Source organism: Colossoma macropomum, unplaced genomic scaffold (genome assembly GCF_904425465.1).
Source record: "Colossoma macropomum unplaced genomic scaffold, Colossoma_macropomum, whole genome shotgun sequence".
In the NCBI taxonomy this organism is placed as follows: Eukaryota; Metazoa; Chordata; class Actinopteri; order Characiformes; family Serrasalmidae; genus Colossoma; species Colossoma macropomum.
The window spans coordinates 18,853,363-18,872,239 of NW_023494810.1; the positions used below are offsets into that span (position 1 = coordinate 18,853,363).

General features: G+C 37.5%; 1 protein-coding gene across 1 annotated transcript; it reads right to left on the minus strand.

The window, feature by feature from the left end:
* Nucleotides 1-5,637: 5,637 nt before the first annotated feature.
* prr13 (proline rich 13) lies at nucleotides 5,638-15,440 on the minus strand. Its single transcript, XM_036559592.1, has 4 exons — nucleotides 15,203-15,440; nucleotides 13,559-13,630; nucleotides 13,088-13,470; nucleotides 5,638-6,480 (listed from the first exon to the last, which is right to left on the minus strand). Exons 2-4 carry the CDS (start codon nucleotides 13,572-13,574, stop codon nucleotides 6,442-6,444), a joined length of 438 nt encoding a protein of 145 aa, XP_036415485.1. The 5' UTR covers nucleotides 13,575-13,630; nucleotides 15,203-15,440; the 3' UTR covers nucleotides 5,638-6,441.
* Nucleotides 15,441-18,877: the final 3,437 nt, after the last annotated feature.

Consider the following 18,877-nt stretch of genomic DNA (forward strand, 5'->3'; position numbering starts at 1 on the left):
GCCCTCTATCGTCTACGCCCACGACCACAAAAAATCATTTCCATTTTTACACGGTTTTTTAAACAGGGCAGCGGAGCAATGACATTTGTTTAATGTATTAAACCTGACAGCTTAATAAAAATTTTAAACACATTTCATTTAAATGTAAAAATGTAAGTAAAAATACATAAATTGTGTTTTCAGGAAATGTTGAGTAAAAGTCATGGGAAAACGTGACAAGAAATTAACCCTGTTAAAGAGGTGAAAAAGTCTAGTTTACACAATGTTTTCCTTATACCAAATGCTGTACATTGGCCAGTGGTCAGCCTCTGAATTCTGTTTTAGTTTTGCACTGGAGCTACAGTGTACCTAAAAAACAATTTAAACTTATAGCCCACAAATTAGCGTTGTGCAACTGCATGCTGTCAAACTGGATTTCTTAAGTGGTTTCTGCTAACACAGATATATATAGGATGAAAGCCCAAATAAACAAACACCCTATAAGCCAACTTGAACTTTTATTGTGAAATTAAAAAAATAAATAAATAAAATCTTTAAAAATACAGTGAATCTCATCCACTAAAGACTCATCATCTGTGTTCATATGGTGAGTTTTGAGTCACTATAAGTCTTTTATATATCTTTATATATATATATATATATATATATATATATATATATATATATATATATATATATATATATATATATATGATATATTTTATATATCCAACCAAACAGAAGCACTTCTATTTCCACTTGTTTATTCAGTTGGTCTCTGTCTTAAAGCAACTGATTAGGGAAGTGTTGGTTGGCATGAAAACCTGAAGCCACACTGACCCTTTGTGGATAAGTTTTTTAAGGGACTGTTCTGAACACATCATCAAAATCATTATCAAAACTTTGCCTTAAACTGTGTTCCCAGAAAGAAACATTTTTTAGAATTCAGTGGGACAAACAAGGAAAATGTTAATTATATTCACAAAAAAAAGATTATTGAGTATATTTACTACGTATGACAGTGTTGCTTAGAATTTATATCTGCTACTTCCAGTTTCAAAAGATGGCACAGCTTCTCTGAGCTAGTGGCTAAAGCCAGAAGTCAGATGGCCAATAGCAGCTTGGACAGTTTGGGCTATTAACTCATAACATTGGTTTAAAAACATAGTATTACACTTGTATATTTATTAAAACATTGTGTACAAACTATTATTTCTCCTGACAAGACTGACAAGAAAAAGTTCACTTTGCCTACATCAAAATCCAAAGTGATTTCTTTTGTCTTCCATATCTCCAAGATAAAACTGAGTGTGATTCAATACCAGTTTGAAATGTAGAGCCTTTTCTCACCACTCCAATTCAAATCTTTTGAAAAAATGTCCAGGAGTGAGTATTCCAAAACTATCATAAAGCTTTGTTAACTCAATTGTAGTTTGGTAATTTGCAAGTGTTTCCAACAATCAAAACTAACATATGATGTAACCTTCTTTAACATGCTAACTAACTCATAAAATAAAGTGCTTCTTAAAATGTTTTATGCTGCTTCACCCATTACTAGTTATGATGACACATTTTTATATTGTTTTAATACACATACAATAGGCCTATATTTAATCGGTCCTATTAAGCAATAACAAATAATAATAAAGAACTGAATTGTTAATTTGACATACTGAAAATCTGAATCCAAAGTGAACATGTGTATCTGTATGTATAACACTGTTTTGTTAGTTTTATTTTCTATGTGTATTTTGCATTGTATTTTTGGATATGTATGTGTATGTGTAGGCCTGTATTCAATTAAAAGAAAAGGTCAATTAAAGACAAGTCAATTAAAGAAAAAAAAAATATACAGTTGTAAAATAAGTTTGTTAATTTGCAAGTCATCGTCATCACAAAGCATCTTTCCAATGTCGAACCCCTAATGAGCAACCCAAAAGGTGACAGTGGCAAGAAAAACGTTTACACAGCAGGTAAAAGTGGCCCAAATTTGATTTTCTCACCAAATCCGATTTTTTTGTTTGGCTGTTCAGATTATCTTTTAAATGTGACCTGTATGCGACGTTAGTCTGAACAGATAACGCTCCTAAACCGACCCGCATGCGCAGAAGAACAATGCTTCACGCGGCGTGCTCGTCCAGAGGTAAACAATCATGACGGCCAGCGAACGCCTGTCGCTCCCGGAGCTTTCGGCTTCGTCTTCGCCAGCATCACAGGAGCGATGATGAAGTTCCAGTGGTTGGCAGCTGCGGTCATCACCCAGAATATGTTCCAGTTCGACGTAAAAAGGGCACGTTATTCGGCCACGGTCACTTATTTGGTTCGTGTCCTCGGATTTTCAAAACTTTTTTCTTGAATCTGCAGGCTCGCTCCCCTACCGCCGCGTTCGGCCGTTTCCTCAAAATCTCTTCAAACACGGAGCGGTTGCGACAAGTCTCTTCTAATTTTTCGGTGCAGAAACATTAGCCTAAATGTTTATGAGCCTCAACAGCGCGAAATTATGATGAATGTCGAGTTGGACTGACGTAAAAGTCGCATGAATTCCGATCTGGCTGTTCAAACTGAGTCACATTGCCGCAGATCGGATACGTATCGGATTTCAGTACCACAAATGAGTCTCAAATCGGAATTGAAAATGTCAGATTCGGTGCGTTTTTTGCTGTTCACACTGCCACACTGATGACACATCTGTGTCACATATGAGGAAAAAGATCGGATTTGGGCCACTTTTACCTGCTGTGTAAACGTAGCCTAAGTGCATGAAAAAAGAAGAAAAAAAAGCCTGAGAGGAATGTGAAAGTTCAAAATGGGAACTCATCCTCCTCTGGCCTAGACCAGATAGCAAAAAAATGACATGAGAGTTAAATATGGTGGATATTTAAAAATACAGAGTTTAGCCATGCTTGCCATAAGAACATGTTAACATAAACAGGTAAGGAAGCCTGTATAGTGTAAGGTGTATGAGTAGCACTGATTAGGAGTCTGGGCAGGGATCAACTGTCACCAGCCAAAGCAAAAACCATAACAGGTGATGAAGAGGAAGTGACCATGGACTGTTCACTAAAGTCTGTTTGACATCCAAGTGACATCCATTGCAACAGGTGGGTAAATGGAACATGCAGGTGAGGGATTTTGGCACAGCAGAGTGAATAGCACATGGTGATGACTCCCCAGTCAACCTGGTTTAAGGGTCAGGCAAGCAGGAACATCCCCCACCCCCACATCAGGATCAATACTGCACCAGCATCAAAATAGACAGCAGAGGCAGTTGATCAGCTCAGCAACAAAATATAACAGATGTGAATATTAATTGAAGCTTTTGATCCTTTTCTGTATTATTTTAAGCATTGCACTGCTGTCACTTGATTGCCCGATTGGATAATTATATGACTAAGCAAGAGTACAAGTGTTCCTAATAAAGTGGAAAGTGAGTATATGATTAACAGAGTAAATGAAGACAGGCGGAAAAAGAGAGTAGGCCTACTAATTTAATTAGGTGTGACAGTTTATAATAGATGATTGCCACTTAAAGCTATATATGTACATAGCAGAATTTTTTAATCAGCATGACTTTTAACTAGTAGCCAATGTACGTATGTTCCATCAGACCACAAAACATTCCACAATGTCTTTGACATGCGATGCCTTTTTGGCTAACCTTTTGTGAATTCTTCAGGCAATGAAGCATAATTATTTTAGGTCATGCTTCTTTCTTGCCGCTTTCTCATAAACACCCTTTTTGTGGAATGCTTTGTAATTTGGTATTCAATGTGGCTCTTGTCATATTGTAATTAATTTATTACTGTCAGGTAAATGATGAATGTTTTTTTTTCTTTATTCTTCCTATGAAAGATCTAGGTCCTGTAGTTGACTTTCGGCGTTCAATTTTCAGCTTCTAGTTTGTTTAATGTAAGAGGCTGTGTCCTCGTTGAAGACCAAACAAAAGGAAGAAAAGTGCTTTAGTCCAAACAACAGTTAGGCCTCTTTCCTCTTGTATATCAGACTAACTAATCATTTGACCATGTTGTTGTAGATTAATATAGCGATTTTTCTTGTTGGTATTTTTTCCTTTTTGCCTTCTTCCATTTTCTTGGCATTTCCCTTTACAAGCTATAATACTCTCAGACATAATGGTACTAAACTGTCACTGTCTTCAGTACTTGTAGTTAGGGAACAATGTATGCATTATTATGGAGTTCTCAGCAATGACATCTTGCTGATCTGATTAATTATGATCATTTTAATATGATTATAAACAGATTAAAATACTTAAACAGCTTAATCAAATTTAATAAGCCTTATAAAGACATGTTTGATTTAGCCATCGTAATAGTGACCTGAGGTATCTGCTTTGGAATTTCTGCAAATGTATCATTACAGCAAGACAAATAAACAACAGCAGTAACCTAAGCTTCCTAAAGAATGAGGTAACGAATTAATTGATGTTGTAAGTTGAAACATAAAACAGCTGGAGGGGTTAAAAAACATTGCATGATTGTGAAAATTGGCACAATCAGAGGAGGAGGACATGTCACTTCACAAAATAATTAAAAGATCAGTACAAAAAGAGATCACATTAAACAGTTAAGTAGGTTCCATGAAGATAGGATTAGAAATTATTAATAATACAAATTACCAGCTTTTGCTCTCAACTTTGTTCACTCAGGAAGCTGCCGCACACTTCAGGCTTCAAGATGTCTGGCTTGGACAAAAGGTCCGCATACACAAATCCATTTTCAATGACTTTATGTTGTGTTTTCCATCTCAAAACTAAGAGTAATGATGTTGGCTGCTATGGCCTGTCTAGGATGGGGTGCAACAAACCCACTACCAAACCAAACCACTACCACACTTATTAAACCATGTACATATCAAGTGCAAGATGTTCCCTGAGGTGGATGGGAAATAACTACAAGGATGAACAGCTAATAATTAAGACTGAAAATAAAACAATACAAAAATGCACAGAACTACCATAACATCCTGCTCAAAACAGAAAAGAAAAAATAGTCACCTGGTACTTGTTCCCTTGTCCCTATTGACAAGGGAAACGTTTAATTTTTTAAAACAACTGTTTTCTCAAACTAGCTAATACAGCAAAAGATTGAGGCTAAACAAATTCACTGACCTGGTGAAGTCAGTGAAAGACAAAGTTTAACAAACTGGGCTGGATTTCCCAAAAGCATCTTAGAACAATTATGTTTTTTAAATGGGCAAATGAGCATCACTAAACACTCTAACAAACTAAACAAGACAATCTTAACATCTTGCTTTTGGGAAACTGGGCCCAGGTCATTACAACAAAAGACTATAGTTACATTTGTGTAACTATAGTCTTTCACAAAGTAAAGAGCGCAGATTAGTCTGGACAGGTGTACACCTTGGACATGTCAGAGAGGACAGGCCCTCTCTCAGGTCATGCCTAATCTGTTCCCTTTTATTGTCCCAGTGCGGCCAATAGCAAAGCTCCATGCTACAAAACTTTTAGTCACTTTTGTTTCTTAAACACAGTCAAAACAGTCAATGGATTTTAACAATAGGGTTATTTATATGAAGTATATATTCATCAAGGAACTCCTTTGCTAAACAGTTTGCACCATATTCATAGAGGTTGGAACAGGAATATGATTTTAAATCTAGTTTCAATAAAATAAAATGTAAGAGAGCAAACAAATTACTTTATTCTTGGCATCACATGCTTTAGTTAAATTGTTAATTATTTAACAGTTTACATGGTATATGTTTAATTTATCGGTGGTGGTGTGCTATGTGGTACATAATAGGTTAGGTGGTACACTTTAGTTTTTAGGTGATACAGTTTTTTTTTTTCCTTTAGACACCTTTATCGCAGAACAAAATATGACAAATGCAAAATATGAGTGCAACTTTCTGACAGTTAATCTCTAACATAAATGTGAATATCCCTGCTTGTTAGAGTATGAATAATTACTATACAAATACATGGAAATGATTTACTAACATACTGATAATTCAAAGGCTTCACACTATTTTTACAGATCATCTTAAACAATTTTCATTTGGAACAGTATTTGCAGTGCCTAAATTAGTGACTTGTGATCTTACATCTAACTATGGAAAACAACTAAAAATGAACGGAAGACATTCTGTGAAATCCCAAGTAATATGTAGTACCAACCTGACAAGGAAAACATGTTTGCACAAAGTGCATAAATGTGCACAATCATTACATTTTATTACAATCATTACATTCTATTGTAAATTACATACATATGTAAAAGGATAAACATGATCTAGGTATCAGTTCACACAGTGTTTATTGCTTAGTCAAAAGCATGGAAAGTGCCTAAAAACTATTCTGAAATTTAAGGTAGTCAAAGTAATTTCTGAATGTATCAACATGTTCTACATACTTTGCTTACATACTTAGTGTTGTGCAGAAGCATGCTTGTGTAATCGCACAAGATAGGACTGTTGTTGACTTTAGTCAGAGTCACTGCTGCTGCTGCTGCTTGAAGAATGCTGTGGCAAAAAAAAAATAATTTCACATTATCAGGACAGCATTCCTGCTTACATAGACAGTTTGTATTAATTTGTATTTATGTTTTCATTTACATAATATGTAATACATACGCAACATTTAAACTACGCAGTCTAAAAAATATGTTTAACATTCTGTGCTTTTCAGTGTGACACTCCCTATATCAAGGGCAAAAGGAACAAATGTTTTTGTCAGAAAAGTGACAAAAGTGAGAAATCAATACATATATTTAGTAATAATACATCTTCTTATGCTAAATGTCAGACACCAGTATACAACTGAATGTTCTTGTTAAATAATCGAACACTGTGTTAAAAAAACACAATTCTAAGCACATAATGCTATAAGGTTTCCAAGTTTAAAAAAAGCAGAGTAACCTGTACCAAATCTAATAGATCATGAGTTCTAAACTTTTTTCATAGTGCGACCCTTTTTGGGGTTGAAAATACTTTGCCACCCCCTCTTCACACCTTTGCGGACCACCCACACCAGCATACACATTACAGGAATTACAAAACATTACAGAACAATAATCAAATGGAAATTCTACTTACTTACTGGGTTTAAATGTACAAATCTTTAACTTATATAAATTCACAATCACAACTTCAAATTCTTTCTGGCAACTTTATTTTAAGAGTGTGGGATTTAGAAACTAGGGTGCCAGAACTCAACTATGCGCTTGTAACTGTGTCAGTTGATCTACCTGGAAACCTGCATCTTAGCCTGTATCTGCCAAAATGTAACAGTTATAAAACTAGTTTAAGCACAATCGTCCTCTATCTGTGCTCAGTGCTTTATCTGTGCTTAACTCAGTGCATACTTCTGCGATGAAAACTAATCTGAGAAAATTTCTTATGAAATTAAGTTTATATAGAAATGATGCCTAGAGATCATGACAGCTCTTTGGACATCTCTTACTCAGTGAAGAACTAAATCATGTTAATGCATCCATGTAAAATCAAGTTTAAAAACATTTTATGTGACGGGTTTACACTCTGGCTAGGATTTTAATTTATTGTTTTGCTTTTACAGACTTCATGGTCATTCATGATCATTTTTAAATTGAAATTCTCCCTTTTTTCACCATGTTATAAAGTGAATAATAATTTTGTGCACATATTTCAGTTTACAGCAGTTATTGAATAATATTTTGAGATTCTACTTTGTGAATCTATGTAAAGCAAAATTATTTCTTTTTTTTCAAGCCAATTAACATTTATGGTTGCTCATTCTAAAACCATCTTGTTCATATGACCCAAAGGAGGTGTTACAGTGCAACATATTATGTTTTTGTTCCTTTATATCCACCATGTGCCATGGTTTGGCTGGCCAAGTGTCCCTAGTGGCCAAATGGTATAAGTTGAATGAAATGAACCTTTTAGGCAACTGTGTCTGAACACATCGGAATCAGACCTCCGGATTTAACCCATCCGTGCAGTGAAACACCACATACACACTAGTGAACACACACACTAGGGGGCACTGAGCACACTTGCCCGGAGCAGTGGGCAGCCCTATCCACGGCGCCTGGGGAGCAGTTGGGGGTTAGGTGCCTTGCTCAAGGGCACTTCAGTCACGTATTGTCAGCTGAGGGGATTGAACCGGCGACCTTCTGGTCACAAGGCTGGTTCACTAACCTCCAGCCCACGACTTGTTCAAGGAATAACTTGTGTTCCTTGTGTTCATCTAAATGATGCTTTTCTGCTTTTTTTTTCACTTCTAAAATTTAAAGTCTCAACTAAAATCTGAAGAACCATTAAATTATTTCCACTTTGAGCTAATCTGCACAATATGCAAAACATACTTTTGTAAACTAGTAGGGATGCACCAATATAGTACTCTTGGCTGATATCCGATATTTTACATGTACCTGTATGTACCTATAGGCCGATGCCAATATCCTGTATTAAACATGTACATATCTTTACATCTTGGGCATACAAAACAGCCTTCTGTAAAGGCCACCACACATCAGATGCACCATGTTGTGCGCAGTGTCCAAAATTTCAAAACACGCGCACCAGCGCAGGTGCTTCATGACTCCGAGCACTGTTCAATTCCTCAGTGTGTCACAGCACAAACTCAGCATTTTACGATCACTACATTAAATTAAAGCCATATTGGGACCATAGACAGCCACAGTAGATCACGTCACTTAGAATTTACACAGGGAAAGGCAGCTAATCTTTTAGGCAAACAGACATATACTAATGGTAAGTTACCTCACTTACTGTACCATCTTAGCATTTTTCACCTTGTATCTTTCAGCTCCAAAACAGCCCGTCTGTGAAGAGGTAGTTAACTAATACCAAATGTAATAAGTGACGCTGAACACTTTTTTTTTCATTCAATTCATACGAGTGTAAAATGAACCTGACTTTTATGACTGCCCCTATGGTAGGACATTTCACTGTGTAGCTGTGAGTTTTGCTAGTGAGCATGGTGCTATGGGAGCTATGGAGTAAGATTACTGTCTTATGTGAGAGCGCAAAGACAAGGTTAAATCGAGCAAGTCAGAAACAATGAGCACGCAGAATCAAGAAAACCGAGTGAAAACAGTGACCCAGAGAGCAGAGAAACAAGGAGGTAAAGTGTGCTTGCTCAAAATTTAAATGTCCTCAGGTGCTCGGTTTTTTAAACCTATCTATTTGCTTGAACTAGATACCTGGCATCCTTTCTTTACTGCAAGTTCATTAAGACTTTAGCTCAATTTCTGAGCTGCTGAGCTAATGTTAAATATTTATATTGGTCGAACTGCTGCTAAAATAAATTTCGGTGATATGACTGGTGTGAAATTGCGCAGAATTGTGTAGAATTGAGGTGACCACTGTCCCATAGACTGTTTGTTGGGGTAGGACAGTCAGAGTACATTATGTTGCAGTGCATACTGGGGACTGTAGTGCAGTATGTTGTAAAATGGGCTAATATTAACAGGAAATTAAAATACATTTGCAGGGCGGATAGGATTGTGTGGAGGTCGTGATCTGGCCCTGGGCCTTGTGTTTGACACATGGGACCTAAACGCACTTAATGGTGCTCTTCTGGCATACGATAAATGCGTCATCAAATATAGGTTTGAAATATCATCCAAGTCTAAGAACTTGGTTGATGCTGATGATTTTTTAAAAAAGCAATTATCTAACAACATGATTATGATATTGTAGATCCCTATAAGCAAGTTTTGGGTTTTTTTGTCCCAATTCTCCCAAAACAGATGTTATTCACAGGAACCTGAACATCTATGTTCACACAAAAAAAAAGAACAAGAAATGTTTTTTCATCCAAAAAAACATTTCTTGTTCTTTATAACAAAGGCTGCAGCAATTACTGGCACAGCAGCATGATGGGAGAATGTCAGCTGCGGTGATGGACATGTTAATGCCATCTTATGCTTCTTTAGAAAACAACAGATAAATTTGAATAAACAGAAGCTTCTTAAAGTGTGGAAAAACATCTTTGAATGTTCTGACCAAGCTGCAAAGTTGCATACAAACTAAAAGCAGGTTATCTACATTTATGATTACACAACACTAACTCCAGCCTGTCATGGTACATGTTTACTGCATGTGGAAGAGTAATCTCACTTTGCTTCTGCTCCCTCAAGTTCTCATTGTACTGATTGAGGGGCATGTGCATCTACAACAAATTATGGCTTCAAAATAAATGATTCTAATTCAAATTAGTCTGCTCACATAAAAAAAACTAGTTGTAAACAGACAACAGCAAGTTAACTTAGTTAGGATAATTGCCTGTTGTTTGGAAGTTCATTAAGCTTAAAGCAGTGGTCTAACCAGAACTACATTTTGGGGTAGACTTATGAAAAAGCGGGTACACCACCTAGGGTTTTTGCAATGGCATGACATCAGGTTATCAGCAGAATAGTAATAATCCTTCATATTACAAGACAAAAGCACTACGGTGGTACAAAACTACAGCAGGATCATACACATCAACAAGAACTTCACATAAAGCCAACCAATGATTCAACAACCTTCCCTTTAAAGCATGCACCTTGTGCTCGACAGACACAACCCTAGAACAGACAAAATAGTGAAACAGTCAAATCCTAAATGGGAAAGCATCCTAAGTTAAAACATGCTGCCACGGCAGGCAGGAAAAAGGTTCATGGACCATTTTGATGACTTGATGCACAGAAGTAGACATTTCCTTTGACATTTTGGCATTTCCTATTTAAGCCATCTTAAAAGACCATTGTACCAAATTCACAAACCACTGACAACATCGACACAACAGCGATTTTAAAAGAATGAACACACTGTACTCTTGTCAGGCTTGTCAGGCTATCAGGCTTTCACAGCGCCTAAAGACACATCTTCTGACCATGTCTGCAGATTCAAAATCAAAATATATTCAGAAGAAGTGATAGATAAGCAACTGAAAGCTTGACTGAGGTAATGACAAATAGCAATACTTGCTAAGCAGTGACTGAAGGCCTAAGAAAATAAACTGGGGCTTTGGATTAGATGTTCAAGTATGACGTGATTTTTACAGGCCACAATACAAATGACAACAAGGACTATTGCACTGTTATGTATTAATTGTCCCTTCTGAGTACCTGGAGGCAAGAAGTGTTGCGTTTTACATACTGTAATGAGTTCAGAAATTGTTTTTTTCTGGAATATTTGTTCTGCTACAGTTATTTTCTCAAACTCTTGTTGTGAAGCGTTCTTGGATTGTTTATCCTCAGTTCAGGACAAGAGTTGTCTACAGGACGCCCAAGCGAGCTAAACGTAACTTAGGCATGGTGCACTCTATTAGCATATTCTTTCCATGTGTGAGGCAAGGCTGGAGCTAGGACTGCCTTAAATAAGCCTACTGTGAGCAGAAGCTGTGTCCTCTTTCAAAAGCGAAAATGTCGAAGTACTATTTACGTATCAATCCGTGTATGAAGAAGGTAACCACTAAGCCCTGCCTCATTTTCGTAGCCCTCCAATCCCTGCTTAGCATCCATTGCTATCTGTCTTTACTTCAGTCAAGTTTTAGCAGCGTGCGATCTCTTTAGACCGTGACAGAACTGTGCTAGTCACAAGCACACCCATGCTTTATAGGGAAGGGTGTTGCTGGTTGGGTTTAAGTCTGTGTTCCCATTGGTGTGAACATAGTCTTACTGTTGTTTAATCATGAAGGGCTTATTACTTTATTCTTTTGATTTCACCACAGAGTTACCTCCAGTTTTTTATAAGTTGCACAAATATGCAAAGCCAGACTGCACTGCTACGGGGATCCTAATCTGGCACAACACCCAGGGGCCCATGGGTGTCCTACTTTGGCCTTAAAATGTACAAATGCCGGATTCACAACAAACGTAGCAATGAGGATAACAGAAGAATGTTTTGTGCTTTCAGAAAAAGAGATAAAACAACTGAACTAAACATCTTTGGAAAAAGGTTCTTTGTGCAGTTCCATAGAATAACCACTAAAGAACCTTTCAGTGGATAGTTCTTTAGAGAACAATTTTTATAAATGTGGTGTGAGTGTGAAGAACTTTTTAAAGTTGAAAGAACTTCCACATAATGTAAAGGTCCTAGGAAAAACCCTTAATTGGCAAAAACCCTTAAACTGGTATATAATCTATATGTGAAGGTTCTTTAAACCTTTCTCCAAACTCACACATTTCTCACAACATTTTCTTTAGGAAACCAAGGTGGTTTTTCTAACTGACTAACTTACAAATGATGCCTCAAAGTCTCATTGAGCTAAAATGGCTATATAGAGCAATAGAGTTTGTACACAGTTTTTTTTTCTTCAGACAAAAGGCATTGAAGAAAAGAGATTTGTACCGACATCTGTAAGTGTGATGGGGCTAAAGACTTAAGACTTTACTGTGCTCCCTAGTACAACCAGACAAGTCTAAAACAAGGTTTAAAAAGATATGATTTAAATTTTACAGTGGAAACACCATAGTAATATTGATGTCCTTTTGTTTTTTGTTTAAATATAGTAGATTGCTGAAAAAAATGTGCCTTCTCAGAGATACAGGTCAGCCTTCTGACCTGTATACAGTACATCTAATGTACTGTATGCTGTCATTTACAAATTAAGAATTTTCAAAAATTGCTTACATATGGTCGAAGGGGCTGATTTACTGTGCAGTAACAGACTACAGTGAGTAACTATGAGTAACTGTGTACCTACGAAGTGCACCTACATGATATAACAGGCTGTGAGTGGACTTAAAAGTGTAATAATCTGACAATTCGGTGGAAGTTAAAAATAGTTAAATGTACCGCAGGTGTATAGCAGATGAATTTAATAATAATGAATTTAAGCAGTCAACAGCTTCACAACTGATATCTGAAAAGTGTATACCATATGCCACTGAAATAATAATGCAGTTTCCACACATTTTAACAACTTTGAAATAACTAAAGCCTAACATTGTTGATGCATGTAGCTTATTAATATTATCCAAAGACAGTGTCAAAGTTCTGTTTGTGTCTTGTAATTACAACCTCAGTGGGAGTTCAGAGAGCACTTCTGTCTTTTTTTGTTATGAGTCAGAGAAACCCACACTCAAGAAAACTTCATCACCAACTCATCCATCTAGTCTACTTCCACACCTACCTTGCAATGTTTCTTGTGTTTGTTAGTCTTCTCAGCTTTATGTGCCTTCTTTTTTGCTTTCTTCACCTTTTTATGCATCTTGTGGCCTGCAATAATCATTCCTCCTCCAGCAATTGCCCCAGGTAACCCCACAGGAGAGCCACCATGAGACAGCGAATATGGGCCTGGATTTACTGTTCCAGGTGGAGGAACATAAGGGGAAGGGCCTGTAGGATAAGGGTTTTGTCCTCCAGCCATGTATGGCATAGTTGGAGGCATGGCAGGATTTATGTCAGGTGGATATACTGGATTCTGACCATGTGGGTATCCTGTGTTTGCTGGAACAGGATGAGTAGTATCAGGAGGGGGAGGAAAGGCAGGGTTGAAGGGAACTGTTGAAGGGCCTGTAAAAAAAAAAAATCACATAAATAAAAAAAAACAACAAACCGCACAAAAAAACCCCCATAAAATAAGCAAATTAAAGCAGCGCACCTTGGTTTGGCCACATGTCTCCTCTTTAGTTCTAGTCCCACGAGGCAAAATCTGACTGAATTGACTATATGCCTGAAAAAACAAAACAAAAAAATTGTGTGTGTATATATATATCGTATCTCCAAAATGATAATTTTACAGGAGAAGGAAAAATTACTTTTAATGCAAGCCAGTGGAACCAGATGTCTTTCCAAAACATTTTGGACCATTTCTTTTGGTCCATTCTTCATGAAATTCACACACAATGTAAAGGCCAACAGGCATTTTCAAATCTTGTCAAAAACTGACGAACAACAAAAACTGAAGGTTTTCTTCAGGCAATGGCGATATACATATATATGTATGTGTATATACATAGAGAGAGAGAGAGCCTGTTTTTGGTGGAACCAGCTCCTGGTTGGCTGTTGTTTCGCAGCCAACAAGGAGCTTGCATGCAGTGAAAAGGCTCATGAGAGGAACAACTACTTTGTTGTCTATTGGGTAAAAGGTGTGTGATGGGTTATTCTGTGTCGGGGAGGGGTTTTGGCTGGTGTTGACCTCCTCCGTGGGTTTCATGTATGTATGTGCCTGTTTCTGCATGTTGTTCATTAAAAAGTTGTTCTCACATCAGAATCATGGCTTTAGTTGAACCTTCTTTTTGTTGATACAAAATCTATATATATACGGAGATGTTGATGATAGCTTACAAACTGTGCATAGCATCAGATTACTAAGTGTACTCACTGTCCTACCCAAACACACATCATCCAATTCATCTCTTAATGTTTAGGTGCGTCCAGTGTTACTAACAATTGGTCATACCTATGAAGTGGTTCTACTGAGCATGTGCATATTATTACTAGGCTATTACATAGTAATTTAGTGTTGCAAACGTCATATTGTGTGTTTAACATTATTTCAGTACAGACTCATTAATATTAATATTACTACTTACCCCCTGATAAGGTGATTAAGGTTATCAAAATATCCTACACATTTCATTGCTGGTGGCAATTTAATGTCATTTAGGCTACCAAAATATTTTACCTACAATTTTATGTACAAAGCTACCTATAATATGCGCTATGGTAGGATATTTCGACAAAGAGGACAATTCAACAGAACACCTGCATAAATGCGTCAGCATTACGTAACTACGTAAACTAAGGTAAACTTTTCAGATCAATCCAAAGAAACTTGTTATCCTGAAAAAGAGGATTCATTGACATAGGAATGACTTTCTGTGGAACACGTGAAGGTAGCAGACAACGTATCAGTGAGATTCCGAAATGCAACCTACTAAACGCGCTACACGCACGCAGTTACACCAAAAAAAATTAGAAGAATCGCGTAAGAAAAGCTAGTTTCCCGTGAGCTCTTTAATGTCTGGAATTTAGCGCATTGTGAATGAATTTAGCGCATTATAAAGAGGACGTTACGTAAAGAAAAGCGATATTTCAGGCCTAAATGTAAACCACCCTCGGTTTAAACAAGGATATATGACCTTCTAAGGAACACAATGTTGCTGTTAGAACTACCACACCCGCTTTAGATCAACAAAGGAAAATCACAAGAAATACAGAAATAAAGCTTGGGCTAAGATGCGCATTCAAGATGACAATGTGCCGAAATGAGTTTAAATAAAATATAAACATTAAAACTTACCCCTTTGTCCTCCTGGTAGAGGTGTGTTCGAAACGTGTAAACTTGCACTCTTGCTACTCTTCCGGGTTTCTCTGTCTCATTGCATGCTGGAATAGTCTGCTTTTTCCTGCTTATTTACCACCGTAAAGTTGGCTTGCGGTTAGCGATTCAGAATCTATCGGCTCTAAAACCGTAATGCAGTAACGTATATCTGCAAACACTAGTGCGTTTTGTTAGTCCTGGTTTGTGAATTCAGATGACGTCATTTTCGTCGCTGAAATCCACCAAAATTACCCAGCAGGGATTTATTTTTAAAAGATTATAACTTCAAAAGTCGAATTCTCAAATGAATGAGGTTCAGACTAAGCTCGTCCTTGAAGTAAGTTAAATAACATCTTTTTTTTTTTTTTTATTTTGCCAGGTGATTTTCAATACAAATGACATCAAAATCTATGAAAATGTGTTTGATTTAGCAGAACTTTTGTGAAAAGTTTCACATTCACATATGGGGCTCGGTGTGTTTGCTTCATACTACTCTATATCCTCAGGAGTAAGACTATTGTACTTGGAGTTTGATTTCTTATACACACATGATCAATAACCTTGAAAATTCACTTGTTGTACATTTTACTTGATTGAACAGATCTTGCCTAAAACAAGTGAAATGTTTTACGTATACCAGCGCTGCAGAGTCAGGGCCTCAAAATATTCAGCTTTTTATTGGCAAAACCTATTATTAAAGGACTGATAGACAAAAAACACAGTTGCGAAATATTTCACGAATCAGAAAAGTTGATTTATGCCTGCTGTTATCTCAATACATGATCAGTGATCAAAGTTACATGCGTTAGTGTTCTATATTTGCCACAAAAGCTGAACTACTGTATTATTACACATGGAAATATGAGTAGAATTTTATAAAAAAAAAATCCAAACTGTTTTTGTGAAAGTTTTCACAAATCAGATAATAACTAATACTGCATGATTATTGGTAGTGTACATTTATTAAATCGTGTTCTAAAGTTAAAACCACACATTTTTCAACTTTTTTGTGCAAAACTCTTTTAATCAATAACAAACAATTCTAGCTTAGTTTTTTCATCTCCTTACATATGTATTACTGGGCAAATAACAGAAATACTGAATTTTGTATGCATGGTAATGGAAATGGACCTGTATAAACCAAGAAAATATAGTAACGTGTATAACAAGTGAATTTGCAAGATTGTTGATCATTTGATCGGTTGTATATGAAATGAAACTCCAAAGTCAGATAGTCTTATTCCTGAGGAGATAGAGCTGTATGGAGCAATCAATCATACCAAGCTCAATGTGTGGAAATTTTTCACAATTCGAGCTCTGCGAAATCAAACACATTTTCATAGATTGTGAATTTCATTTGTATTGAAAATACACTTATATTTCACGTACTTCAACTTTCTTTGCTCGTGGTCTACACAGGCCACAGTTGGACAAAATAAAAACTGTGAAGTTTTCATCAGCCCGGTCAATTTGAACCTGGTTTCATTCATCTGAGAGATCAACTTGAAGTTACAGTATTTAGAAAATAAAACCCTGATGTGTAAACCTACACAAACTACCCAGCATGGAAAAACGAACAACACATGCATTCTTTAACTGAACCATAATAATTTATTTACAAACAATGGCTGTGTTTGAAATAGCCTACTACATATTGCTCGCCTACTAACTGTTCCCAAGTAGTTTGCAATATGTGACCAACATGAATTTTTCCGGTATGAATATTCCAGATGATGTATTGCTCTGACAAAATATTGATAGTTTTCTGATTACGTCACAATTGCGCTCTTACTATTTTGGTAGGCAACATCAAGTTCAGGAGTTCTGTGGTGGTTTGTTGTTAGATAAAGCATACCAATCCAGCAAAGGCAGTAAAACACTTTGTTTTGGATCACTTTTTAAATCTTATTTTTAAAGCGTATTAACTGATGTATTTGAGTGTATTGCCATGGTTTTATTTTATTTGCTGCTGTTGCGATGACAAATGAAAGCTGAGGTCTAAATGGCTGAGATTTCCTGGTGCTTAACTAGTTTCTTGTCCCAAACCACATACTAGCGTATATATATTAGTGTGTAAAAAAAGTGCAAATACTTTAAGAAGTGCACACATTAGTGTAGTAAGTAAAGTACAGAAGTGTGTGGCTTGGGGCGCAACATCAGCCTGTGATACCCACAGTTGCTTTGATGTACGGCATGTTAGCTGCTCATTGAACACTTCCAAGTGAAAATTTAAGGTATTTGTTGATTAAGCGTGCATCTATTGAGGTAAATTAATGTGTTTATTGAGGTGAGCTGATGTTGGCTTCGTAATTGCAACTTTTGTAAACTTTTGTAAGGTGGAAAATCTGTTACAAAATCGAGAGCTATATGGGACCAAGGCCATTCTGGCTTGGGTAGAGGCATGAGTTTACCTGCAGGCAGTATCTTGGGTGTTTTAATTTGAGAAAAGACTGGGCAAATGGAAACAAATCTATGTACATTCTGTTTAAGAGACTCCCAATATCGATTTAATAGTAATTGCTGTGTACGGACGACCAGAGCTGAGAGAGGAGCAAGCCCAGGTAATCAAACGATCACAAAATTGTTCAGGTATGTAAAGCCTCTTGGTTGGCCTTTTTTCAGGGACCTTAACTCTTTCAAGTGTTTTAGTTATCTCATCATCAATTTCCCAACAAATGGATGAGATTTGCACTGAAGGAGGGAGAATAGGCTCGGGCTCAGGAGGACTCTCTCCAGGTCACTCTGGTGAATTTGAGAGAAAGCATCAGCCTTAGAATTATGGGTGCCAGGACAGTATGAGATACTAAACTGGAGGCAAAAACCACACATTTTGGGGCCCCAGTAAGTCGCTGAACCAGGGCACATGCGAGCCCCTATGTCAGTGGCCCACCATAAGCCCTGATGTGAGGGCTTAGTGTGGGCCACCAGTATGGGGCACTACCATGGGGCCCTGCACATGCCATATGAGGACTTTTCCTCATATGAGGGCTTAGTGTGTGCTTCCCGAAGTGGGCCCCCATTCAGTCATGACTATATGCAGGGTCCCATGTTAGGGTCCCTATGGTGGCAGCCTACACTAAGCCCTCATATGAGCCCTCGTATGTTGGAGCGGAGCACTGCATCCTCCTTATGGGTGCAGCGGAACTCCTCACAGTTCACAGCAACAAGTCCGGTGCTACTAGCAGTACCAACAGTAGCAGTGACCATCCTCACAGCCGCCCTCTGCTTTTTCCATTGTCCACTGTGTCATCGTCTCTGGCGAGGGTGCTGCTCATGTGCGCTGCCTTTGGTCTTCAAGGATCTATCCACCTGTGCTGGCACTGAGTGTTCAGCTCTTTCAGCATTGGTGGCTTCACCCGTAAAAAGCCTTGGTACCCTCAACCTGACAGTGCACCTCTCCCCTGGAGATCCTCCAACCAGCTCTGACGCTGCATGTTCAGCCCAAGCCAGTGGCTTCCCCCAGGGAACGAAGGCCACACTGCGAGGGAGCCCCAAATCTCTGCCTTAGCTTCTCTGCTAGGCATCACAACCAGCTTCACTTGTCCTGTCTCCAATCCCTATTATTACATAACACTTCAGGTGGCAGAATGTGACTGCTATACCGTTTAAGGTGGAACAGAAAAATTCGTACAAGAACCTGGCGAATGTTTCTGC

Bases quoted from the DNA above. Each gene is read 5' to 3' on its own strand.
- prr13 (XM_036559592.1), bottom strand. The intron at 6,481-13,087 runs GTAGGTGTGGAA...TTTTTGCCACAG, and splicing joins AACACAAGAAACATTGCAAG to CATTCTTCAAGCAGCAGCAG.